This window comes from Ornithorhynchus anatinus, chromosome X5, assembly GCF_004115215.2.
Source record: "Ornithorhynchus anatinus isolate Pmale09 chromosome X5, mOrnAna1.pri.v4, whole genome shotgun sequence".
NCBI lineage: Eukaryota > Metazoa > Chordata > Mammalia > Monotremata > Ornithorhynchidae > Ornithorhynchus > Ornithorhynchus anatinus.
This window is the reverse complement of record NC_041753.1, coordinates 39,977,160-40,003,272: the sequence shown is the minus strand read 5'-3', so window position 1 is coordinate 40,003,272 and position 26,113 is coordinate 39,977,160. Positions and strand designations below refer to the sequence as shown.

Genomic DNA, 26,113 nt, shown 5'->3' with positions numbered 1-26,113 from the left:
ATATTTTTTGAAATTTCTCAAGACTTATCCATTGAGTGGTAACTACATTTTAAGCTTTATTTGAACTTGAGGGGGACAAGTATTGGGAGCAAGTCATGTGCATCTTTCATAGTCAGTCAAAATCAATCTAATTTTTTTTAAATGGTATTTGTTAAGCACTTACTGTGTGTCAAGCACAGTTCTAAGTGCTGGGGTAAATGCAAGTTAATCAGGTTGGACACAGTCCTCATCCCACATGGGGCTCACAGTATTAATTTCCATTCTACAGATAAGATAACTGAGGTACAGAGAGTTGAAGTGACTTGCTCAAGGTCACACTACAGACAAGTGGGCAGAGCGGGATTAGAACCCAGGTTCTTCTGATTCCCAAGCTCATGCTCTACCCACTAGTCCACACTGCCTCTCTCCTATTGATATATCATTTACTATATGGAAATATTTAACCAAATGGGAATGAAAGTTAATAACTTTGCTTCCAGAATGGACACACACCTGAAACTAAATGAACTAGTTGCAGACGTAGCTGTAGATTTAGATAAAGTTTTCTCATTATGTAGTTTTGGGTTTTTTTGCTTCCTTGTCTCTCTTTCTTTAACCAGTGCTATAATCAATAATTCCTCATCCCAGGTTCTTGGGCCTGAAATCACTGAACCAAAGCGCTTCCTTCATTCCTGATAGGAGACTCCATCTCTCCCCACAGCAGGTCTTTTGTTACTTTGAAGGATGGGGCTATATAAGGCCTACACTGTTTTGGATGTGGAGGGGCTGAGGTAAGAGTTCATTAGCCAGTTTCCCAAGGTTGTGCAGGGCAGACAGATCCTAGATGGCTAAGTACAGCATTTCAGCCATCCCCTGGAAGAACGATGGCATCAGGCAATAGGTCATTTTAACCAATATTTCCATTTCTTATTCTATGAAGAATCTTGATTTTTCTCTTCTCTGAGTTCTATCTTTCTTCATAAGCCTCTTCAGCCATCTAAGAACTGAGAAAGAATGATCTAGTACTAGCAGTACTAGTGGTAATAATAGTAGTAGTGATAGAAATAACAGTACTACTTACTATGCACCCATTGGATAAAATGCACTGTACTAGGACAATGGGTGAAATGAACTGAGAAGTTACCCAGCTGGAAAACTAATCAGAGTAGCTATTCATTAAAACACATAGAGTGATAATTGATCTTATGGAAAGAGCAGGGAGTCAGGGATCCACCATTTGCCTGCCGTGTGACCTTGGGCAAGTAAGTCACTTAAATTCTCCAGGACTCTGTTTCCTGTGAAATGGGAATTCAGTACCTCTTCTCCCTCCTACTTAGACAATGAGTGCCATGTGGAACTGGGACTCTGTCTGACCTGATTATCTTTTACCTCTCCCAGCATTTGGTACAGTGCTTGGCACACCATAAGCACCACATTTCTTCTTCTTCTTAGGCCTTCATTTATTTTCAGTACTCTCAATTGAACATCAGTTTATCTGAGCTGATACAACTTAAAATTCATATTAAGGTCCCATTTGGTAGTCCTTATAGAAAAGTTTTACAAATGAGACAAATTCATTATGTTTCCTCCATCTTCTGCTCCCACAGTTTAGGCCTTAAATATGAATACTTTGCAACATTTTTCACATATCATTCTGCTCTGCAAAGCAGTACCCTTTAGAAACTTACAATATATATTAATACTAACATTTTTCAAATTAGTACTTCTGCTAAATGTTCTTGTTTTCTTTTATGCATGAAATTATTGCCCCTCATAATGCTTCTTTTATTTAGTAGACTTTAAAGGTTATGTTTTGAAGAGTATTTTCCCACTTAGATATTTGAACCTGCTCATTCTGCAGCGCTTATTTTTCTTTCATTTCAGCTGTAGTTTCATCATATCAATGCTTTTATTCTTTGCTGGTCGACTGTAAATGTATCTGTGGGTGGGTATTATTTATGGTGGTTATTAATCTACTGAATAAGCTAACCACATCTAAATTTCTTTGATTGATTCTCTTTATTAACCTTTTACTCTATGTTTCCCATAACACAAGGATAAGTGGGTGGGTTATCTATCTTATTTCCTCATGTAGATGGTCACTTCCTTGTGTATTTGGTAGTTCTTGGTTGATACACACCAGAAGCTTTTTTCCACAACAGTGGCACTCAGATTGCCAGTTCCCCGTGTATTCGGAATGATATTGTCCTCTGCGTGTTTCGCGCGATGTTCATTCAGGTGATCTTTTCGACTGAATCTCCTACCACAGTCCGGGCACGCAAATGGCTTTTCCCCAGTGTGGCTAAAGGCGTGCCTCTTCAAGTTGGATGGGTCGCCAAACGCTTTCCCACAAATTTTGCACTCATAAGGTTTCACCTCTGTGTGTATCCGTAAGTGCCTTTTCAAGTTGGATGGGTCGCTAAACGCCCTCTTACAATATCTGCACGCTAATGGCTTCTCCCCGGTGTGTATCCTCTTATGTAGCTTCAACCGCGATAACCGGTTGAAAGCCTTGCCGCAGACATCGCAGCAGTGCCTCCGCGGAATGGCGCTCCCTTCTGCAGGCCCCGCCCAGGCCTCGCTCGGACCCGGCTTCTGCCTGAGTTGCTCATGTCCACTCTTCTCATGTCCACTCTTCTTTCTCTGTCCGGCTTCATCCGAGAGGCCTTCCCGGCGCTGGGGGGACAATGCCCCTAAAGTTTTCTTCCTTCCCATAGCCTTGGCCCTTTCTATCTGTTCACTCTTTCTGACCCCTCTCTGCTTCGCCCGGCCACGATCTGGACACTGCCGCTCATCTTGGCGAGCCGCAGTATCCTCATGTTTTGGAGGGAAGTCATGTGTGGAGTTTCGCCTTTCTCTGGTACGTTGGAGGGCAGCAGAGCGACACTTGCTCCATATACGCTGCTTGACTCCGCCACCTCTCGCTGACGGCGCGAACGAGCCTCCGGAAGAATGAGGCCTTTCCCCTGAGAGGAGAGAAACCGTCACCTCGTCTGCTGCCCTCTCCCACCCATCAGAGTCCCATGACGTCGTCAAAGCAGACACCGGTTTCCTGCTTTCTCTCCAGCCCCCCTTCCCTGAGTCTTCCCTGACCCTTTTACCCCCGCTGGCTGCTCCCCCCACGCCCCACGAGGGCAGTAGAATGAGCCTTTCTCTGCCAGTCCAAGAATCGGACGCTCAGCCATAGTGGTGGGGTGGACGGGTTCCTGCCCCCAAGACAGCACAGCTCTGGCCCAGAGCACTCATGGAAATAGGGGAAGGAAAGGGCTGGGGACCCACCCACCCAGCCACACCTTGCTGCCCTGTCAATTGCACTCAGCCCCACGCCGACCCGTTGCCCAGCCCCTCCTCTCTTTCCCTTGGCCAGGGTGTAAGGAGGGAGATTGGGGGGTTGCGGGCGAGATGCGTCCGCTAAGGAGGGTGCGGGTTCAGCTTTGCAGGAACATTAGATTTAACACCGAGCGTTAGCCGAGGCGATCCCGGCTGGGCTGACATCCCGTCCCTCCTCCCAGCCCTGGGAGATCCAACCTGAGCCCCACGGACGCTCATCTCTATTCCCGGGTCTCTGGTGGTTACCTGGCTCTGGGTTCTTATTGTATGAGAGGATTCCCAGGTTACGGGCATATTCTTCCCCGTACCACACCAGCAACTCTTGGCCAGGTGGAATCACACGGCAGGTGCGATAGTAGATCTCTCCGTGGAACTGAATGGCCATTAAATTCTGCTCTTCTTCAGTCCGAGCGCAGTTCACGTACCTATCAATCAATGATACTTATTGAGCGCTTACTTTTTGCGGAAAACTGTATTGAATGCATGGGAGAGTTCAATAGAGTTGGTAGACGCGATCCCTAGCCAAATGGAGTTTATAATCTAGCAGGGTAGACAGACAATATTATAAATTACAATTAGGGGAAGCACCACAGTACGAGGACATTGTACATAAGTGATCTGGGAGTGGAGACGAGTAGAATATCCAATTTCTAGGGGGCATGGATGAAAGCGTATAGGTGACACTGAAAGAAAGGAGAATAGGGTGGGGAGTTGAGAAATTAGTCAGGGAAGGCTTCCTCGGAGACATATGATTTTAGGAGGGTTTTGAAAAAAGGGAAAATAATAGTCTAACAAGAAATGCTTACTGAGGTAACCAGGACCAGAGGGAGTTGTCAGGGTAGAGGTAAGAAAAGAATCGTGGTAGTCGTTAAGTTCTTACTTTGTGCCAGGCACTAGGATAAATACAGTACAATCAGAACAGACACAGTCCCTATCCCACATGGGCTCACAGTGAATGCATGTCTCACAGAATTAAGCTCACTGATGTTCTTCAGAGCCGCACTGATTTAAATGTATTGAAATGGAGGGACTGGGTATAATCAACTTCCAGAAACCATCATGCATGCTGGAAATGCTATGCTAAGAGCAGAAAAAAAGCGTAAATTCACTGCGGTAAGTGAATAAGTGTGGGTTTAGAGAAGGAGGTATTTAAGCAAGTACAATACAGACCATCACCTTAATGTCTAACTGGTATATCATTGGCAGTTCGAATAAAACCACATCATTATTGACGTATTTCGTTTCCAGGAAGACCTCGACCTCCTGATACTATTGGACCTAGTTTACTTTGATTGAAATGTTCTAAGTCAGATCCATTTTTCCCCAAGATATTGAAGTCTCCCAAGCGCTTAGTACAGTGCTCTGCAAGCAGAGCGCTCAATAAATTACATTGATAAATGAATGATAGTTCATAAATGGTGGGTTCGTTCTCAAATCAAAGCTAGATACCCTATTTCACTCTAAATACCAAATTACTCAATTATAGATGAACAATATAGCTACGTTAATGTACTTGTATAGTAAATACCAATGGTACTGACCTAAAAACCACATAAAGGGTTTAAAGTACGGCCCATAGTAAATGGGGGAGAGCGTGGAATAGCAGTAAGGAACCAGATGCTTGGGGCCTTGAGGAGTGAGAGGACCAGTCCTTCAGAGAACAATGTTTAACTGCTTCGTTTTGCATAGTTTTCTTAGATCGTTCATTTGGTAATGATCGCTGCTTCTCACTGTTATTCTTCTGGCTGATTACCCTCATTTAGATTGTGATCTCCGGGTGGGACAGACCTGGTCCAATGTGTTTACCTAGGAATGAGCTGAGCACTTGGCAGGGTGCTTCACAGCTAGTAAACACTTAACCAGTAACGGTACTACGTTAGGAAGGGGTGGGGTGGGAGGAGAAAGAGCAGAGCCTAACGCCAAGCAGATCGCCTTGAGGGCGACCCAGGAATCAGTTGCCATAAGCATTTCCATTTGGGTATGGGGTCGCAACCAGAGAACAGTTGAGTAAAGACCCCAGACTGGGCTGAAGCAGTTTGCAGGTCTGTTCTGGGATGGGAAGGGGACCCGATACGCCATTGTGGAGTAGCTGTTGCCTGCCAATTCCTTGAAAACTCATTATGGGCAGGGAACATGTCTGGTATTTCTGTTATACTGTACTCTCCTAAACTCTCAGTACAGTGCTCTGCACATAGTAAGCGTTCAATAAATACCACTGATTGATTGGAGGGGCGGGCGGGGGGAAAAGAGGGGCGGGATGGGGGAGGGCGCCAAGAGCTGGACTAAGGCAGGCCCGGGAATTGGTTTGTGTGTGGGGGGATGTTAAAAAGGGGCAGAATAGTTCTCCCGTGATGCCTACTTAATGCCAACGTTATCCCCATCAGCACGACATCAGGAAAGGAAGACAAGGAAGAAGGAAGGGGCATTCGGGAAGACGAGGTGGGGGTGCTGGTACCGCAATCCCCCCATTTTGTCTGCTCCATACTCCCTCTACCTTCTGCATCGCCCTTGCACTTGGATTTGAACTCTTTTAAGACCTTGATGTTCATCTCACCAGAAAAACAGCATTTTATGTACATATCCCTAATTCATTTGACTATCTATCGCCCCCTTTGAAAATAATAATAATTATGGTATTTGCTAAGCGCACTACGTGCCAGGCATTGTACTAAGCGCTGAGGTAGATACAAGCAAATCAGGTTGGACAGAGTCTCTGTCCCACATGGGGCTCACAGTTTTCATCCCCACTTTACAGATGAGGTAACTGAGGCACAGAGAAGTGGCTCGCCCAAGGCCACAGAGCAGACAAGTGGTGAAGTTGGGATTAGAACCCATGACCGTCTGACTCTCAGGGCCGTGCTCTATTTACGCCATGCTGCTAACTGCAAACTCCTTTGGGGAGGGAGCATGCCTACCAACTCTGTTATATTGCATTCTCCCTAGCGCTTAGTACAGTGTTCTGCATACAGTAGGAGCTCAATAAATATCACTGATCGATTGCTGTTGGATTTATTGGAACAATGAAGAAGAGTTGCTAAAATTAGGAACGAATTTCAGGGTACGGCTGAAGGCTCCCAAGAGATTGTGCTGGGACTGAGACTAACGTTTTTTTTACTGACCTGTCTCCACCGAGTAAAATTATTCTCACCTCATCCAGTTAGAAAAAGATGTGTTCTTCCCATCCAGGTACTCATAGTAGTTTTTACCTCTGACGATCTGCAGTTTAGGAGGCAGAGGGAGACACAAGGGCATGACCCCTTTACCCTCCTGGTATAACAGCCCAGTACTGGTCGGCCAACACAGGAAGAAAAACCTGCTGAGAGCATCCTCACGTAGGAGTCCTCCCGTGGCACATAATGGCACACATAGTTGGTGCTCATGGATGCATGTATGCCATCACGGGGACAGCATCTCGTCCTTTGGGGACCCAGGAAGCGCATCCTGAACAAACGTTTCCAAACGCCTGGGGCCACCTCCCCCACCCCTCCTTCTCCTGCTCCCCATTCTCAATCCACTCCTCTCTCTCAACAGCCATTGGAAGGGACCTAGGTTCAGGACTCATATCCCCGTGAATGGAGAATGAACCCAAGAGAAGGTAAATTCTCATTCTCCGCCTCTGCCCGGTTCCGGGGCGGGGGGAGCCTGTGGGTCTTCCAGCCCCTCTGTACCCTCATCTGTGACTTGGAACCCCCATAACACGGAGTAGTACCCTCAGGGGTACATGAAGGGTCTCCCAGGGTGAAGGACACAAATCTCCGGAAAAGCAGCGGGATACCAGCTCGTCGCCTCTTGCGCGGGACTGAGGGAAGTCAAGGGGTCAGAGTTGATGGATTCAAGAGGGCAAGGGGAGATGTCCTCGTGCTACTGCACTTAACTTACTACACTTAAATACCCAGTACTCTTCCCCAAACACCCTCTGTTACAATCAAGGACAGTTACTTGCACACAACAGGCTTCAAGGGCAGCACTCATAACCCAGCTGCTGCTGGGAGCAGAGCCCTGATGGCTGCCCGGAGGCAGATTTAGAGGGTTAAGATCGTTGTAAAACGCGGAGCGTGTGGGACTCACCATCCAAGAGTATCCGCTGTAGGACTCCCTCTCATTGTTTGTCCTTATCCCCATGTATGGTCCGAAGTGCAGCCCTCGAGACAAGGTTGTGCCTTGATTCCACACTCCAAGCCCGGCATTGGGGATGCCAGACGTCTTGATCTGCAGCCCGGGGGGTAAGGTGACCACCGAACGATTTTCTTGATACTTTTCGGCCGCTGAGTCTTTGATAAATATGGGGGGGCCGTGCACTGAGCATTTTTCCACGAAGTATAACTGGCACTTCTCACAGACTGTGGAGAAAGCAGGGCTCTGACTCAGAGTAAATTGGTTTGGGTGAGGATGGGGAGAGAGAGATTTCCAAGCTTTAAGGCAGCGAGGGTGGGCGTTTGCTAGAGGGCTGAGGAAGGACAGTTTCTCGGGGACGGGGAGAGACCGTTTGCTGGCCTGGGCAGAGGGTGAATGAAGAGACTTGGAAAGTTGTTGGGGAGTGTTTGGAGCCGGGGAGGGGGTAAGTGCTCAGTAAGACAGCCACTCACACAAATAGTCGTCTTCCTTGTGTTCAAAACCCTCAATATATGATTTCCTTTCCTGCTTCCTCAGGTTGAAATCGCGGACCTGGGACTTATCTTCACTGTGCCCTGGGATGGAAGACCCCTTGTTAGACTCTACCAGGTCAGAACAGATAACCCAAAACTCCAGAGGCCCCCAAACGCAGCTCAGACAGCTTGATAAGAGTAGGTTAGGACCATGATGTCCCCAGCTTCTTTGCTATGGGTACATCAAATCAGGTCTTAGATTCACCTCCCTAGCCTAGGGGCCTCCTCTGTCCAGGTCAAGGATCTACAAACCACACTCCCGCTTCTCTACTTTCCCAGCCTTCTTGACTCCCAAGCAATTTTGTCTCTCGGCAGGACAACTCTCCTCATCTATCCCAGCTGGGCTCAGCCCAGCTCAGCTTGAAGAGCTCCAGATTAAATTCATTTTCCATAAAACACAACCCCCCCCCCCCGCCTACTGGCCATTAGAACTAGGCACAAAATCTGGAAAGTGGAGAGAGGGTGCCTTTCTCAATCCCCTCTCTCTTCCCCCGCCACCCCCCACCATCCGCCGTCAGATTTCCCCCAGTTCAGAAAATCGGGTACAAATTCTTCAGGACAGACCATTTTCCCTTGATGTTTCTGCATTTGATCGATTCCTTGTGATCTTCATTTGCAGAACCTCTGGCAAATCCTTTCGCCTTTGATGGTGGGGTTCCATACTTGAATTCATCCGAGCCTCCATCATATTCTGAATGGTAAGTTTGTCATCATCATGGTTGTCAGCAACGACAAAACGTCACAATAGTAGATCCCAAGAATCGAGGGGAATGGTTGGGGAAGAAGGGGACAAACCCATTGCATCTGTGGGGAGGGTCCATGAAATCTAGGGAGGGGTCTCCCAGGAAGGAAGGGGCAAATTCGTTTAATTCAATTTAGAATTGGAGCAAAAGTCACTTCGCCCCACTGACAGGGGATGAGACTTGGCCATGTTCAGAGAACCATCTATTTCAATCTAAAGGACGGAGGGGTGCTGATGTGTCAGGCCCCGGGTCGTTACAACCTCCCTCCTTCTCCTCTGCACCAGTTCCCTCTCAGCCCTGTGCCTCTCTTGGCCTCCTTTAGCTGACACCAAACCGGGGGACCTTGGGTGGCGAAGGTGGGCAGTGGGAGCCCTTTCACAGAGGCCATCAGGAGGGGCAAGGTAAAAAACCTTATTCCCTCCTCTTTACCTGGAAAACCAAAAAGAGAAGCAGCGTGGCTCAGTGGAAAGAGCCTGGGCTTTGGATTCAGAGGTCATGGGTTCTAATCCCAGATCTGCCACTTGTCAGCTGTGTGATTGAGGGCAAGTCACTTAACTTCTCTGTGACTCAGTTCCCTCATCTGTAAAAATGGGGATGAAGACTGTGAGCCTCATGTAGGACAACCTGATTACTCTGTATCTCCCCCAGCGCTTACAACAGTGCTCTGCACATAGTAAGCGCTTAACAAATACCAACGTTATTATTATTATTAAAAAGCATCTCTAACGGTAACAGAACCCGTTGCATCCAGGTCAGGTTCCCGAGGCTCTGACCCTCTACTGCCATGCCCACCTGACCCAGATATGTATGGCTCCATCTTCCCTGGATCTGAGGTCCTGAAGGACCAGACTCTTTGCTCAGACCCCAAATTGGCTCACCTCCCGGAGGCCCTTCTCCTGAAGCATTTTCTTCATCTTTCCAACTCTGGTCCTCCTCGAAGGTTCCTCTAGTTTCCTACTCCTTCGGCTATCCAAGGGTGCAGGCTCCTGCTCGCCAGACATTTACGGATTCACGGAGCCTTAGCTGAGATGGGTGAGAGGAGAAAAGTCCAGTATGGGATTCCCGTTCAATAAAAGTGAACAGAAAGACTCACCCAGGGCACAAATTCAGGAGGAGGAAGAGGAAAAGGAGGAGGAGGCCCCTCTCTCTCTGAGTTGGAAAATTCCTCGGAGAAATAGCTGAGGGTGTGTTCCTCGAGAAAACGGCTTAATGGTCACGATCCCGCGGTCCGGGGAGAGAGGGGTGTGTTAGGACCTCCCGCAGCTCGGGGGAGCCTTGGACATGGGAGCAGAAGCCCGAGATCTGCCCCTGCTGAGGTAAAGGATCTTCTTGGCGGCCCGGCGGACTCGAGGGGCAGATCCAGGCCGCCTTGAGGGCCTGAGGGGCCCGGGCGTTCAACGCAGGGCGAGGCCGGGGGTTCCGGGGGTTGGGGAAGGTGGGGGGTCGACCTGGATTTGGGTGAGCTTTCTGGAGAAGAACCTCCGGTCGGTCCTCTATGTGAGAGAGATTTAGCGCGGAGATTAATGGTACAAAGCAGTTTTCCTAACACTTGAGGCGCTGCCTCTAAACGCCTCTGATCCGGAACAGCCAATCCCGCGGCGGCCCGGACCTGGACAACCAAGCCACGCCCGGAATTTGGGGACGCGGGAAAGAGGTGTTTGTGACACACAGTGTGTAAAAGAGAATCGAAGGACGAAGGAGGGGCAACAGCAGGGAAGGATTCCAAGGCATATTTTCTTCTACACAGTGTTAATATTAATGAAGCTTAATCCTTCGAGGTGATGGTATTATTCAATGGCACTTTATAGAATCACCCGATCTGCAAACTTTATATTATCAAATCGCTGGACTTTTCCGAGTAAGTGGGGGGGGGGCGAGGGGGCGGGGGAGGGGAGGCTTTGAGGTGAAAGTCACTCCTGCCCCCACCCAAATGACTTCTGGAGGAGGGGGGGTGGGTCATGAGCTGGTGGAACTAGTGGTTAGTCCGCACTTAGATTTCTGACCCAGAAGAGTCTGCTGACACCTCTCTGTCCAGGTGGGCTGTACCTCTCATGTAAAAGCATGAGTTATATTTCTTCTGATGAGCAGTGACGCATCACCCTATTTTGTGTGTCCCACGCAGTTCTGTTTTGTCCCCCCTAATCTTCTCCCCTTATACTCATTTTCTCAGGCTCTCTCACTCATATGGCTTCTACTTTTTTCTCCAAGCAGATGATTCTAAAATCTACCTCTCCTCTGACCTCTTATCTGACCTTCAAAACCCCATCCCCTCTTGCCACCTTAATGTCCTTTGGGTACCTCAAATTTAAAACGTCTAAAATTAGACTACTCATCTTCCCTCCTAATCTACCCTAAATCTACCTCTCTCGTCTGACCTACAATACCCCCATCTCCTCTCGCCTTCAGTACACCCCTACTTACATGTCCTTTGGTCACCTCAAAAATGATGGGCACACGTCTAAAATTAAGCTACTTATCTTCCCTCCTAAATCTACTCCATCTCCCGGCTTCTTGCCTCAGGTAATAACACTACCATCCTCTACTGAAACCTACAGCCTTGACTACATCCTTGACTCTTCACGCTCCTTCACCTGTCCCATCTGATCTACTACCCAATACTGGAAGGTCGTCCTATACAACAACTCTCGGATCCACCCCTTCATCTCCATTCAAACAGTTACCACTCAGGTAGAAGCTCCGGTCATAACACAGCTGAACTACTGTATTAGCAGCCTGCTCACTGGTCTCCCTGCATCCAGCCTCTGCCCTCTTCAGTCTATACTGCATGTTCCTACTCGGATAATCTTTCCGAAACATCCCTCCATTTCTCTGCTTCTCAAACCACTCTATTGCCCCCCCTGTGTCATTCCACATCAATCAAAAATCAATCAGTCGATCTGTAACATTGATTGGCTGCTTACTGTAGGCAGAGCACTGAATTAAGCACTTGGGAAAGTACAATAGAGGAGACACAACCTACTGCCCTCAAGCATTTTACAATCTACTCCTCCCTATCAGCTTCAAGGCTTTCTACCAACTCATCCCCCCTGCATATCAGTCCTCTTCGCCGTCTACCGCTACACTGTCCACTCGCCCTCTTCGGCCCTCTCAAGCCAACCTTCGACCTCTATTCACTTGCTCATACTATTTCTCCAGCTTGAAAAGCCCTTATTCATTCATTCATTCATTCATTCATGCATGCATGCATGCATTCATTCATTCATTCAATTCACTCAATAATATGTATTGAGCGCTTATTATGTGCAGAGGACTGTACTAAGCGCTTGGAATGTACAATTCGGCAACACATAGAGACAATTCCTGCCCAATAACGGGCTCACAGTCTAAACGGGGGAAAAAGACAGCAAAGCAAAACAGAACAAAACGAAACATCATCATCAAGATAAATAGAATCATGGAAAATACACCTCATTAACAAAATAAATAGGGTAATAAATAATATATACAAATATGCATAGTGCTGAGGGGATGAGAAGGGGAAAGGGAGGGGAGGAGGAGCAGAAGAAATGGGGAGGGGAAGCAGAGGGCAAAGGGGGGGCTCAGTCTGGGAAGGCCTCTTGGAGGAGATGAGCTCTCAGTAGGGCTTTGAAGAGGGGAAGCGAGTTAGTTTGGCAGACGTGAGGAGGGAGGGCATTCCAGGACAGCGGTAGGACGTGGGCCAGGAGTCAACGGCGGGATAGGTGTGAACGTGAGACAGTGAGGAGGTGAGCGGCAGAGGAGCGGAGTGTACGGGGTGGGCAGTAGAAAGAGATAAGGCAGGTGAGGTAGGAGGGGGCAAGGTGATGGAGAGCTTTGAAGCCAAGAGTGAGGAGTTTTTGCTTCATGCCAAGATTGATAGGCAACCACTGGAGGTTTTTTGAAGAGGGGAGTGGCATGCCCAGAACATTTCTTTAGGAAGATGATCCGGGCAGCAAATGAAGAAAAGACTGGAGTGGGAGAGACAAGAAGAAGGGAGATCAGAGAGGAGGCTAACACAATAATCCAGTCGGGATATTATGAGAGCTTGTACCAGCACGGTAGCAGTTTGGATGGAGAGGAAAGGGCAGATCTTGGCGATATTGTGAAGGGGGTTATGAGATATGAGTTATTCCCCATATCTGACAGCCCGCAGCCCTCCCCATAGTCAAATCCCTCCTAAAATCTCATCTCCAACAAGCCTCCTCCATTAATTTTCAGCACCCCAAGTCATATAAACTAATACACTACCTTTAGCACTTATGTCCTTATTTCTCATCCTCAGCATTCAGGTATATACATTTATTCAATTATTTCTTTCGATTACTCTATAAATAATTTTATTCCTGTCTTTCATATTGGAGTGAAGGCCCCTAGTGGGCAGGAAATGTCATTTCTTTGTTTTGTATTTATCAAAAGCCGTGTACAGAGCATTGCAGCCAGTGGGTGTTCCACTTCCTACTACAACTTCTAGATCGAGAAGAGAAAATGCGATCAATTCATTCACTCGTATTTATTGAACGCTTACTGTGTGCAGAGCACTGTACTAAGCGCTTGGGAAAGTACAACACAACAATAAACAGTGACATTCCCTGCCCACAACGAGCGGGGGAAACAGACATCAATACAAATAAATAAAATTACAGATATGTACATATGTGCTATGGGGCTGGGAGGGGGGAAGAGTAAAAGGGACAGTCAAGGCAACGCAGAAGGGGGTGGGAGAAGAGGAAAAGTGGGGCTTAGTCTGGGAAGGGGTCTTGGAGGAGCTGTGCTGTCAATAAGGCTTTGAGGATGGGGGTGGGCGGGGGGAGAGTAATTGTCTGTCAGATTTGAGGAGGGAGGGCATTCCAGGCCAGAGGCAGAACATGGGCTAGGGTTCGTCAGCGAGACAGGAGAGACCGAGGCACAGTGAGGAGGCTAGCACTAGAGGAGCGAAGATTACGGGCAGGGTTGTAGGAGGAGACAAGTGAGAGTGAGGTGAGGTAGGAGGGGGCGAGGTGATGGAGTGCTTTAAAGCCAATGGTGAGTCGTTTTTGTTTAATACCAGAAGTGGATGGGAAACTACTGGAAGCTTTTTTGAGGAGGTGGGGTGACATATCCTGAACGTTTTTGTAGAAAAATGAGCCGGGCAGTAGAGTGAAGTCTGGACTGGAATGGGCAGAGACAGGAGGCTGAGAGGTCAGCAAAGAGGCTGATACAGTAATCCAGGTGGAATGCATTGTCTCACAGAAAAAATGGGGGAGAATCTTCTATGGCATGAATACGATTTCTCTTCAAAACCCGAGGTCTGTGTAGAGCTAGTAATAAGATTTATGTTTACAGTAGTTTCCCTTTGGGCTTCTAAGGATTGCGGTCAATGATCCCAGCATTTGCAAGGCATGGGGAAAGGAGGAATGAATGGCAGGAAAGGAAGCAGGAAGGTGTGTATGTGTGTGTATGTTTATGTGTGTTCTGTGAGAGACAGCGGAGGGAATGGGGGGAGAAACCCAGATGAGAAATAAATAGATAATAAAATATTTTCACTTCAGGCTTAAGAGGCTAGACTTCAGGGAATATCAGATGCAGTATTTTCTGTTTTGTTGGGCAAAAGAATTTCCTGGAAAATGCACCCACCAATTTCCAATCTGGTAGAGGGGGAGAGGATCTGATACCTTTATTTTTGTCATGGAATATTTTTTCAGTAAAGTTGATTTAAAAGCCCAGGGAATATGCAAGTCCTTCCCAAATAAAATCTAACTCCCACCAATTAAGTGGTATCAATATACCTTGCCCAAAGCACTCAGCAGACTATTCTCTGTACCTTGAGCTCATCTATCTTGTCACTGACCTCTTGACCACATCCTCTCGGACCTGGAGTTCCCTCCTCCTTTATATCTGACAGACAACTCTCCCCAGTTTCAAAACTCTTAAAATCATTTCTCACCCAAGAGGCCTTCCCTGACTGAACCCTCATTTCCCTGGACTGCCTTCCCCTATGCATCTACTATGCACTTTGCTTTGTACTCCTAAAACACTGTGATACTCAACCCTGCCCCATAGTCATCATCATCGATGATATATGATGTGAAGAACACTGTGCTAAGCCCTTGGGAGAATACATTGCAGCAGAGTTGATAGATATATTCCCTGCCCACAATGAGTTTAGAGACTAGAAGAGGAGACAGACATTAATGTAAATTAATGATTTATAATAAATAATTTATAGATAGGTACATAAGTGTTACGGAGTTGAAGGTGGGGCAAATATCAAAAGGCCACAGGTCCAAGTGTGGATGATGCAGAAGGGAGAGTGAACTGGGGAAAAGATGGCATAATTGGGGAAGGCTCCTTGGAGGAGATATGACCTTAATAAGGTTTTGAGTTGGGGAGAGTGTTGGTCTGGAGTGGGAGGGAGTTCCAGGCTAGAGGAAGGACTTGGGAATGGGGTCAGTGGTGAGATAAATTAGACTGAGGCACAGTGAGTAAAATGGTGCTAGAGGAGCCAAGTGTGCAGGCTGGGCTGTAGTAGGAGATCATTGATGTGAGGTAGGAAGGGGTATGTAACTGGGATGGAACGCTGACTAGCCTTACATGCAGAGGAAGGGAAGAGGAGACTCACTCCTATGGACCTCTTTTCTCAAGGTTAAGTGGAATAAGTAATTATAATGATAATATTTAATAATGATCATTTTTTAAGCACTTGCTATAGGTCAAGCCCTGTACCAAGCTCTGCTGTAGATACAAGATAATCAGGTTGGACATTATCCCTTTCTTTCATGGGGCTTAACAGTCTAAGTAGGAATGAGAAAAGGTTGGGGTCAATGGATGGGGGAGAGGGGGCGTTTGTTTAGACGTGCCAGGTGGTTTCCAGGGCGGGGATTGAGAGCCTCTTGGCTGCTTCCTGACACATGTCCAAACAATCAACTCTTCATTCATTCATTCATTCATTCATTCATCCATTCGATCATATTTATTGAGGGCTTAACTGTTTGCAAAACACTCAACCCTGCTCTCCCTTCTGTCTGTTCCCCCCCCCCCCCACCGCCCCCTGACTACAGGATAGAGTTGTTGAGGGAGGAGGAAACGGGCCCATCTGGAGAGGGGCCTGAGGGAACCTAAGAAAATAAGGAGTGGCTCTTTTTGAGCAGAAGCTTCATAAAGACTGAGATCCAAAGAGGCTAAAGTAAAAATCATGTAGGACACTGCAAGCATCAAACATGGAAGTATTTATATTAATGACCGTCTCCTCCTCTACACTGTAAACTCGTTGTGGGCAGGGAACGTGTCTGTTATGTTGTTATATTGTACTCTCCCAAGCGCTTAGAACAGTGCTCTGCACTGACTGTCTGACAATAGAGGGCAGCCATTCTGTATGTGTGATGTGGTTGGGGGGTGTGATTCGGCAGTGTGATGGGTAGGTGGGCGTGACATTAATGATGTCAGTGATAATGTTGGTATTTGTTGGTATTTGTTAAGCGCTTACTAGGTGCCGAGCACTGTTCTGAGCGCTGGGGGAGATACAGGGTAATCAGGTTGTCCCACGTGGGGCTCATACACTTTAAATCCCCATTTTACAGATGAGGGAACTGAGGCACAGAGAAGTTAAGTCACTTGCCCACAGTCACACAGCTGACAAGTGGCAGAGCCGGGAGTCGAACTCATGACCTCTGACTCCGAAGCCCAAGCACTTTCCACTGAGCCACGCTGCTTCTCCAGTGGTCAGGTGTCCTGCCCTCAATTTGTGTGGCTTGGAGATGGGTAGGGTTTACGGTAGATTCCGGCTGCTGTGCTCTGTGCTTGCAAAGGGTTGTTAGGGCGGTTTCAGTAGCTGTGACGGATTTCCCAGCAGCGACTGCAAACTGGAGGACGGGTATGACAATACTGAGCTACGTCAGCAATTATTGCACGCAGCATCCCCACATTTCACATATCGTAGGGTGTGAAGAACCCAAACTACACCTGTATCCTAAATTTAGGCCATGCATTTTCAATTTTTTAGTATGTACACATATTGTGAGAAACAAAGTGAGAATCATCTAATATTAGTAGTAGGTGTAGTAATAGTAGTGATGGTGGTGGTGGTTAAACCATAAATCTAGTACTAAAAGAAAAAAACACCTAACCAGACTTGCTGTTCAGTGAAGCACAGAGACAGTTGACCTAGTGGAAAGAGCAGGGCGTTAGGGGACTTGGGTTCTAACCCCAGCTCCACCACTTGCCTACTGTGTGACATTGGGCATGTCATTGAATTTTGCCATGCCTCAGTTTTCTCAACTGTAAAATGGGAATTCAATACCTGTTCTCCTTTCTACTTAGATTGTGAGCCCCATGTGGGACTGGGACTGTGCCTGACCCGATTATCTTTTCCCTGCCCCAGCATTTAGTATAGTGCTTGGCACATCATAGATGCTTAATAAATACCATATTCTTATTATTAGGCCTTTATTTTCAGAACATCCTATTGAAAATCAGTTTATCTGAGCTGAGACATCTTATTAAGTTCACATTTGGTACTCCTTTGAAAAAGTTTTACAAATGGAACAAATTCATTACGGCTTCATCTTCCACTCCCACAGTTTAGACCTAAAGTGTAAATATAAATTCATTGCAATACTTTTAAAAGTATCATTCTGCTCTGCAAACAATTTCCTTTAGAAACATATATTTTAATACAAACATTAAACTTATGCATTTAAATCAATACTTTTCCTGAAGCCTTGTTTTTTTGTTTTTCTCTTATGTATAAAATTATAACCTCTTTCACTTACTGAACTTTAAAAGTTTTGAAAAACATTTTTTTCCACTTAAGTGAAGCTGCTCTTTCTGTTGTACTTATTTTTCTTTCATTTTAGCTGCGTAGTTACATTTTGTCAATTTTTTTTCTGGTTGACTGCAAGTATATCTATGGGTGAGTATTATTCATGGTGATTATTAATCTATTTAATATAAATTGTCTCTAAGTCTCTTTGGTTGTTCGTCTTCATTGCCCTTCTACCCTCTGTTTCCCCTTTGATGAGAATATGTGACTGAATTTTTTGCCTTAGTTCCTACAAGTAGGTGGCCCTTTCCTTATATATTTGGTAGTTTCGGTTGATACACAATGAAGCATTTTCCACAACAGTGGCACTCATATGGCCTGTGTTTGGAATGATGTTGTTGCTTGTGTGTTTCCAGCGATGTTCATTCATGTTATCACTTCGGTTGAAGCTCCTTCCACAGACCCGGCACACAAACGGCTTCTCCCCCGTGTGTCTCTTGGCGTGCCTATTCAAATTAGATGGGTCGCTAAATGCTCTTTTACAAATTTTGCACACTAATGGCTTCTCCCCGGTGTGTACCCTTTTATGTTGCTTCAACCGCGATAACCGGTTGAAAGCCTTGCCGCAGACATCGCAGCAGTGCCTCCGAGGAATGGTGCTCCCTTCTGCAGGCCCCGCCCAGGCCTCGCTCGGACCCGGCTTCTGCCAGAATTGCTCATGTCCACTCTTCTTTCTCTGTCCGGCTTCATCCGAGAGTCTTTCCCGGCGCGGGGGGGACAATCCCCCCAAAGCTTTCTTCCTTCCCATAGCCTTGGCCCTTTCTATCTGTTCACTCTTTCTGACCCCTCTCTGCTTCGCCCGGCCACGATCTGGACACTGCCGCTCATCTTGGCGAGCCGCAGTATCCTCATGTTTTGGAGGGAAGTCATGTGTGGAGTTTCGCCTTTCTCTGGTACGTTGGAGGGCAGCAGAGCGACGCTTGCTCCATATACGCTGCTTGACTCCGCCACTTCTCGCTGACGGCGCGAACGAGCCTCCGGAAGAATGAGGCCTTTCCCCTGGGAGGAGAGAAACCGTCACCTCGTCTGCTGCCCTCTCCCACCCATCAGAGTCCCATGACGTCGTCAAAGCAGACACCGGTTTCCTGCTTTCTCTCCAGCCCCCCTTCCCTGAGTCTTCCCTGACCCTTTTACCCCCGCTGGCTGCTCCCCCCACGCCCCACGAGGGCAGTAGAATGAGCCTTTCTCTGCCAGTCCAAGAATCGGACGCTCAGCCATAGTGGTGGGGTGGACGGGTTCCTGCCCCCAAGACAGCACAGCTCTGGCCCAGAGCACTCATGGAAATAGGGGAAGGAAAGGGCTGGGGACCCACCCACCCAGCCACACCTTGCTGCCCTGTCAATCGCACTCAGCCCCACGCCGACCCGCTGCCCAGCCCCTCCTCTCGTTCTCTTGGCCAGGGTGTAGGGAGCGAGATTAGGGGATGCGGGCGAGATGCATCCTCTAAGGAGGGTGCGGGTTCAGTTTTGCAGACCGATCAGACTCAACACTGAGCGTTAGCCGAGGCGATCCCGGATGATAGGGATGCAGGCCCTCCCTCCTCCAGCCCTGGGGGCCCCACCTAGGACCCCACGGACGCGCATCCCTATTTCCGAGCCTGCGGTGGTTACCTGACTTTGGGGTCTCACTCTTCCAGAAGATGCCCAGGTTACGAGCGTACTCTTCGCCATACCACACCAGCAACTCTTGACCTGGTGGAATCACACGGGTGGTGCGATAGTAGATCTCCCTATGGTACTGAATTGCCACCAAGTTCTGCTCGTACTTTGTGCGGGGACAGTTCACATATCTGTAGGGAGAGAGAGAAAGAAGACACACGCGGGCGGATGTAGGGCACAGGCCCCTCAGGCAGACCTGAATAGACCCCGGTTCATCCCAGAGGCCTGCATCCCAGCCCAACATCATATCCCTGGGCCCACAGCTGAGGGTCAGGACGCTGACTGGAAGAGGGGAGAGAGGACTTTTCTCCCAATTTGCATCCTGTAAATTCCTTATCGGGCTTGGCGAGGAGAGACCTGGGACGTGGAGACAGGACCTGGACGACTGTAGGACAGGGCCTGGGGCCAGAGAGTCAGGGGAAGGAAGTAGTACACAGTTTGATCCCGAGGCCCCTCCCCCTGTGGTGAGAAGGATAGAGGACAGCTCCTCAAAGAGCTGACAGTCTGATAGAAGAGACAATCTCCCAATTCTGTTACATTGTACTCTCCCAAGCGCTCAGTACTGCGTTCTGCATAGAGTAAGCGCTCAATAAATGCCATTGATTGATTGTTTGAGACGACACACACACACACACATTCTACTGGGGCCAGGAGGGACAGAGAGAGAGGGGGTGGAGACAGAGTCCTCATCCTCAAGGGCCTGACTGATGAGGGAAATCGATTGAGACAGGACACACGCATGGCATAGTGGCAAGAACATAGCTTAGAAGTCAGAGGACGTGGGTTCTATTCCCGGTCCGCCACTAGTCTGCTGTGTGACCTTTGGCAAGCCACTTCACTTCTCTGTGCCTCAGTTACCTCATTTTACAAAATGGTGATGAAGACCGTGAGCCCCACGTGGGACAACCTGATTGTCTTGTATGTACCCTAGCGCTTAGAACAGTGCTTGGCACAAAGTAAGCGCTTAACAAATACAATTATTATTATTATATATGTGCATGGGGGGACCTTCGGGGGCCACTTACTACACCCGACTAGAGGTGAGCGTGTGAAACTGCAGTAAAAGTCTGTATGAAAAGATAGCTCACAGAATGCTTTGAGTCTTCATTTGCAATGCAGGGGCTATGCTTAATGTCCCTCTTGCTGGGGACAGTGGGAATTAAAGGAGTTTGCTTTAATATCATGGAATGCTGATTAGTGTGTCTTTAAGGGCCGCCTCATTACCATCCGAAGGTAACTTCCTCGGTATCAGAAATGGGACCCAAGTCCCCAGAAGTGGAACTGGAGGAAGTGGGAATTCCTATGCTTGGGAAAGTCGAGTTGCTCCTGAGCACTTCATCATCCCCCGAGAGGCCTTGGTAAACTTGGTAAATCCAAAAGAGATAAGGTTAAATAGGTGGTTTTACAAGTACTAATTGGGGGTGGCAGGGGGAAGGGGGTGATAGAAAATCATTTGTGGAAAGAAGTGGTTGACATCGACAGTCCGTGTCTGTGCCTATGTCCCAGAAGGAGATAAAGAAATAGAAGGTGGAGGTTAGTCGAGAGCCTGGCTGGGTGGTTCCTGTAGGTTTGGGTCGGGGAATTCTGTGATTCTAAAGGAAAGGCCAAAAGAGACATAGTGAGAGGCAGTAGTGTAGGAAATGCATGTTCTCCAGTGAGCTACAGTTCTTCAGGGGCTACAGGTCTGTAGAGAAACGACGTGGCCTAGTGGAAAGAGGATGGGCCTGGGAGTTAGAGGACCCGGATTCTAATCCTAGCTCTGCCACTTGCCTCCTGTGTAACCTCGGACAAGTCACTTAACTTCTCTGTGCCTTCTCTGGTGCATAGTGAAAAGGCAGCAAGGAGCCGGATGCCTGGGGCCTCGAGGAGTGTGAGGACCACTCCCTCCAAGAACCTTATTTAGCTTCTTTGTTACGATAACGGAAGAACCGTTAGCAAGGTTACGGATTATGGCAGAAGATAGGAAATTCTGGAGAAAATATATCCATAGAGTCTCTATGAATCGGAAACCAATCTACGGCATTGTATAATAATAATATACATTGTCCTCTTTGTTGATCTGGTAATGATCGCTGCTTCTAATTGTTATTGTTCTGGCTGATTAATTTAGATTGTGATCTACAAGTGGGACTGACCTCGCCCAACGTGTGTACCTTGTAATGAGCTGAGCACTTGGCAGGGTGCTTCACAGCTAGTAAACACTTAACCAGTAACGGTACTACGTTAGGAAGGGGTGGGATATGAGGAGAAAGAGCAGAGCCTAATGCTAAACTGATAGCCTTGAGGGCGACCCAGGAGTCAGTTGCCGTCCATCTGGGTCTGGGGTCCCAACTAGGGGATACTGTAGACAGCACCGTCATCCTTCTTGTTTTATAAGCAGTCTCTCAAAGCCGGTCTCCTTGGCGTTATCCTTGACTCCTTTCTCTCATTCAACCCACATATTCAATTCATCACTAAATCCTGTCGGTTCGACCTTCACAACCTCGCTCTAATCCGCCCTTTCCTCTCCATTCAAACTGATACCACGTTAATCCAAGCATTTATCCTCTCCCGTCTTGATTACTGTATCAGCCACTTTGCTGACCTCCCTCCCCTGCTCTCTCTCCCCACTCCAGTCCATACTTCTCTTCGTTGTCCGGATCATTTTTCTACAAAAAACATTTATTACATATTTCCCCACTCCTCAAGGAACTCCAGTGGTTGCCCATCCACCTCCGCATCAAACAGAAACTCCTCATCATTGGCTTTAAAGCACTCAATCACCTTGCCCCCTCCCACCTCAACCTCCTACTCTCCTACAACAACCCAGCCCGCACACTTCGCTCCTCTAATGCTAACCTTCTCACTGTACTTGATCTCGTCTATCTCGCCTCCGACCTCTAGCCCACGTCCTGCCTCTGGTCCGGAACGCCCTCCCTCCTCATATGCGAGAGACAATCTCTCGCCGTTCAAAGCCTTATTCATTCAGTCAATCAATCGTATTTATTGAGCGTTTACTGTGGGCAGGGCACTGTACTAAGAGCTTGGAAAGTACAGTTCGGCAATAAAGAGAGATAATTCCTGTCCACAACGGGTTTATTGAAGGTACATCTCCAAGAGGCTTTCCCTGACAAAGCCCTCTTTTCCTTCTCTTCGACTCCTGGCTCAGTGGAAAGAGCCTGGGCTTTGGAGTCAGAGGTCATGAGTTCGAATCCCAGCTCTGCCACTTGTCAGCTGTGTGACTGTGGGCAAGTCACTTAACTTCTCTGTGCCTCAGTTACCTCATCTGTAAAATGGGGATTAAGAGTGTGAGCCCCACGTGGGACATCCTGATTCCCCTCTGTCTACACCAGCGCTTAGAACAGTGCTCGGCACATAGTAAGCGCTTAACAAATACCAACATTATTATTATTACTTTCTGCGTCACCTTGACTTGCTCCCTCTGTTCATCCCCCGTCCCAATACCATAGCGCTTATGCTCTGCACACAGTAAGCACTCAATAAATACGATTGACTGACTGACAGTTGAGTAGACATCCCAGGCTGGGCTGGAGCAGTCTGCAGGGCTGCGCTGGAATGGGAGGAGGCAGTTTTCCTGTTCTCCCTCCTACTGAGACTGTGAGCCCCGTGCGGGAGAAGGACTGTGTCCAACAGTGTCTAACTTGTATCAACACGAGCACTTAGAACAGAGTTTGACGCATAGTAAGCGCTTGACAAATACTATTTATATGTATATATACACACACACATACTATATATATACACACTATATACTATATATACTATACATATATGTAGTATAGTGTATATATATATATATAGTATTTCTTAAGCACATGTATATATATATGGGACTGAGGGGCAGGGATGCCCGTACCATAATCCCCACACTGGCTGCTCCCTACTCCCTCTCCATTCTACATCCTCTTGGCACTTGGATTTGCACACTTTAAGAATTTGATGTTAACCCCACCGTCAACGAAACAAGCACTTCTGTACATACCCCCGATTTATTTTAATGTCTGTCTCCCCCTTTAGATTGTAAGTTCCTTGTGGGTAGGAAACATGTCGAACAAATTTGTTACAGAAACAGGAGCGTGGCCTAGTGGAAAGAGCCCAGGTCTATGAGTCAAAACCCTGGGTTCTAATCCTGGTTCCTCCACTTGTCTGCTATGTGACTTTGGGCAAGTAACACCTTCTGGGTGCCTCAGTTCGCTTATCTGCCAAATGGAGATTCAATACTTGTTCTCTTTCTTCCTCAGGCTGAGAGCCCCATGTGGTACAAAATTATCTTCTATCTACCCCAGCGTTTAGTACAGTACGTGGCATATAGTAAACGCTTATTATTATTATTATATTGCCCAAACGCCTAGTACAGTGCTCCGCACGCAGTAGGCGCTCAATAAATACGATTGGTTGTTTGCTGTTGGCTTTATTGAAATAATGAAGAAGAGTTGCTAAAATTAGGAACGAATTTTAGGGTACAGTTTAAAGGCTCCCAAAAGACTGTGCTGGGACTGAAGGTAACACATTTTTACTGACCTGTCTCCACCAAGCAAAACTATTCTCACCTCATCCAGTTGGAAAAAGATGTGTTCTTCCCATCCAGGTACTCATAGTTTCTGCCTCTGAGGATCTGCAGTTTAGGAAGCAGAGGGAGACACGAGGGCATGGCCCCATTACCCTCCTGGTGTAGCAGCCCAGCACTGCCGGCCAACACAGGAAGAAGAACCTGCTGACAACAATCTTCCATGGCACACAGTGGCACACAGAGTTGGTGCTCATGGATGCATGCGGTGTAATCACGGGAACAACATCGCGCCCCAACTCCTTTCCCACTTTGGAGACTCAGGAACAGCATCTTGAAATAAATGGCTCCAAACGTCTGGGACCAATGTCCCCTCCTCCTTCCACCTCCCGCCCCTCCTCCCCGTTTCCAACCCATACTTCCCTTAACACCCATTGGAAAGGAGCCAGATTCAGGTCTCAGATCCCCATGTGAGAGTGGATGGAGGATGTGCCCAGAGGAAGGGGAATTCTCATTCTCTTCCGCTTTTTCTCTGTTCCCCCTCGGGGGCGGGGGGGGGGGGGAGAAACACCTTCATATTCCAGCCCCTCTGGGCCCTCATCTGTGACTTGGAACCCCCACAACAAGGAGTAGTACCCTCAGGGGTACAGGCAGGGTCACCCAGAGTGAAGGACACAAATCTCTGGAAGAGCAGCGAGTTACCAGTTTGTGGCCTCTTGCGTAGGATTGAGGGAAGTCAAGGGGTCGGAGTTAATGGGAGATGTCTTCCTGTTACTGTCCCCTCACCCCCCCCCCGGCCACACACACACACTTGCGCAGACACATACTTAAAAACCCAGTGCTCTTCCCCAATCACTCTCTGTTTCTACCACAAACAAGGACAGCTCCCACTCATAGCCCAGTTGCTGCTGGGAGCAGAGCCCTGAGTTAGGGCTGCCCGGAGGCTGGGGCTTGTGTGGTAAAGACATACGGGGTTAAGGTCGTCGTAAGACATAAGACGCGTGGGACTCACCGCCCAAGAATATCCACTGAGGGAGTCTTTCACATTATTTTTCCTTATCCCCACGAAAGGTCCGAAATACAACCCTCGAGGCAGGCTTGTGGCCTGATTCCACACGCCGAGCCCGGCATTGGGGATGCCTGACATCTTGATCAGCAGCCCTGGGGGTAGGGTGACCTCAGAACGATTTTGTTGACATCTTTTGGCTTCACAATCTTGGACAAATACAGGGGGGCCGTGCACTGAGCATTTTTCCAGGAAGAAGGTCTGGCAGTCCTCACAGACTGTGGAGAAAGCAGGGCTCTGACTCAGGGTAAATTGGTTTTTGATAGGTGGGGATGGGGAGAGGGAGAGTTTCGGGTTTTAAGGACAGGGAAGGTGGGTGTTTGCTTAGAGGGCTGAAGAAGGACAGTTTCTTGGTGCAGGGAAAGACTGTTTGGCTGGACTGGACAGCGGGTGAATGAAGAGACTGGGGAAGTTGTTGGGGAGTTTGGGGGGCTGAGGGAGGGGAAGCTACTCAGTAGGACAACCACTCACACAAATAGTCGTCATCTTCGGGCTCAGATTCCTCAGTATACATTTTCCTTTTCTGCTTCCTCAGGTTGAAATCACGGACCTGGGGCTTCTTTCCACTGCGCCCTGGGATGGAAGACCCCTCTTTAGACTCTGCCAAGTCAGACCAGATAACTCAAAACCCCAGGGGCCCCCAAACATAGCTCAGACAGCTTCATGAGGGTGGGTCGAGTCTTTGACATCCCCAACCTTTTTGCAGCGTGTTCATCCGGTCGGGTCTTAGATTCACCTCCCTAGCCTAGGGGCCTCCTCTGTCCAGGTCAAGGATCTACAAACCACACTCCCGTTCTCGATTTCCCTAGCCCTCTTGAGTTTTGTCTCTCGGCGGGACAGATCTCTCCTCATCCATCCCATCCTGATGAACTTCAGCCTAAATTCACTCTCTCCCAGAGGACAAACCCCACCACCAGCCATTAGAACCAGGCACAAAGAGTGGGAGAAAGGAGAGAGGGGACCTTTCTTAACTCCCCCTGTCAGATTTCCCCCATTCAGAAAATCAGAGATACCCATTATTCAGGACAAACCCTCATTCCTCGATTTTTGTTCATTTGATCCGCTCTGTGTGGCCCCCTTCTGCAGGTCTTCTGGCAAATCCTGTCGCTCTGGATTTTCTGGGTCCATATTTGAATTCAACCGAGCTTCTGCCGTATTCTGAATGGCATGATTGTCACCATCACGGATATCAACAACAAAAGTCACAAAAGTAGATCCCAAGAAAGAAGGAGAATTGTGGGGATAGAAGTAGGCACCTGCGGGGAGAGTCCATGAAACCTGGGGAGGGGCCGCACAGGAAGGAAGGGGGTAGGGCTACTTCTTAGGTAATTGGAGCAAAGGTCACTCCGCCCCACTGACAGGGGATGAGACTTGGCCAGGGGAAGATACGTGGCTCAGAGAACCATCT

General features: G+C 48.0%; 1 protein-coding gene across 1 annotated transcript; it reads right to left on the bottom strand.

The window, feature by feature from the left end:
• Positions 1-1,979: 1,979 nt before the first annotated feature.
• Positions 1,980-10,294, bottom strand: LOC100075773 (histone-lysine N-methyltransferase PRDM9). The gene is made up of 8 exons (XM_029054750.2): positions 10,147-10,294; positions 9,577-9,721; positions 8,520-8,646; positions 7,896-7,997; positions 7,378-7,649; positions 6,458-6,525; positions 3,556-3,734; positions 1,980-2,945 (listed from the first exon to the last, which is right to left on the bottom strand). The coding sequence occupies exons 2-8, from the start codon at positions 9,697-9,699 to the stop codon at positions 2,059-2,061; spliced, it is 1,758 nt and encodes a 585-aa protein (XP_028910583.1). The 5' UTR covers positions 9,700-9,721; positions 10,147-10,294; the 3' UTR covers positions 1,980-2,058.
• Positions 10,295-26,113: the final 15,819 nt, after the last annotated feature.

Bases quoted from the DNA above. Each gene is read 5' to 3' on its own strand.
- LOC100075773 (XM_029054750.2), bottom strand. From the start codon at position 9,699: ATGTCTGGCGAGCAGGAGCCTGCACCCTTGGATAGCCGAAGGAGTAGG. The intron at 7,998-8,519 runs GTCTGTCCTGAA...CTTCCATCCCAG, and splicing joins AGAAACATCAAGGGAAAATG to GGCACAGTGAAGATAAGTCC. The intron at 6,526-7,377 runs GTGAGTCCCACA...CCTAAACTGCAG, and splicing joins ACAGCGGATACTCTTGGATG to ATCGTCAGAGGTAAAAACTA.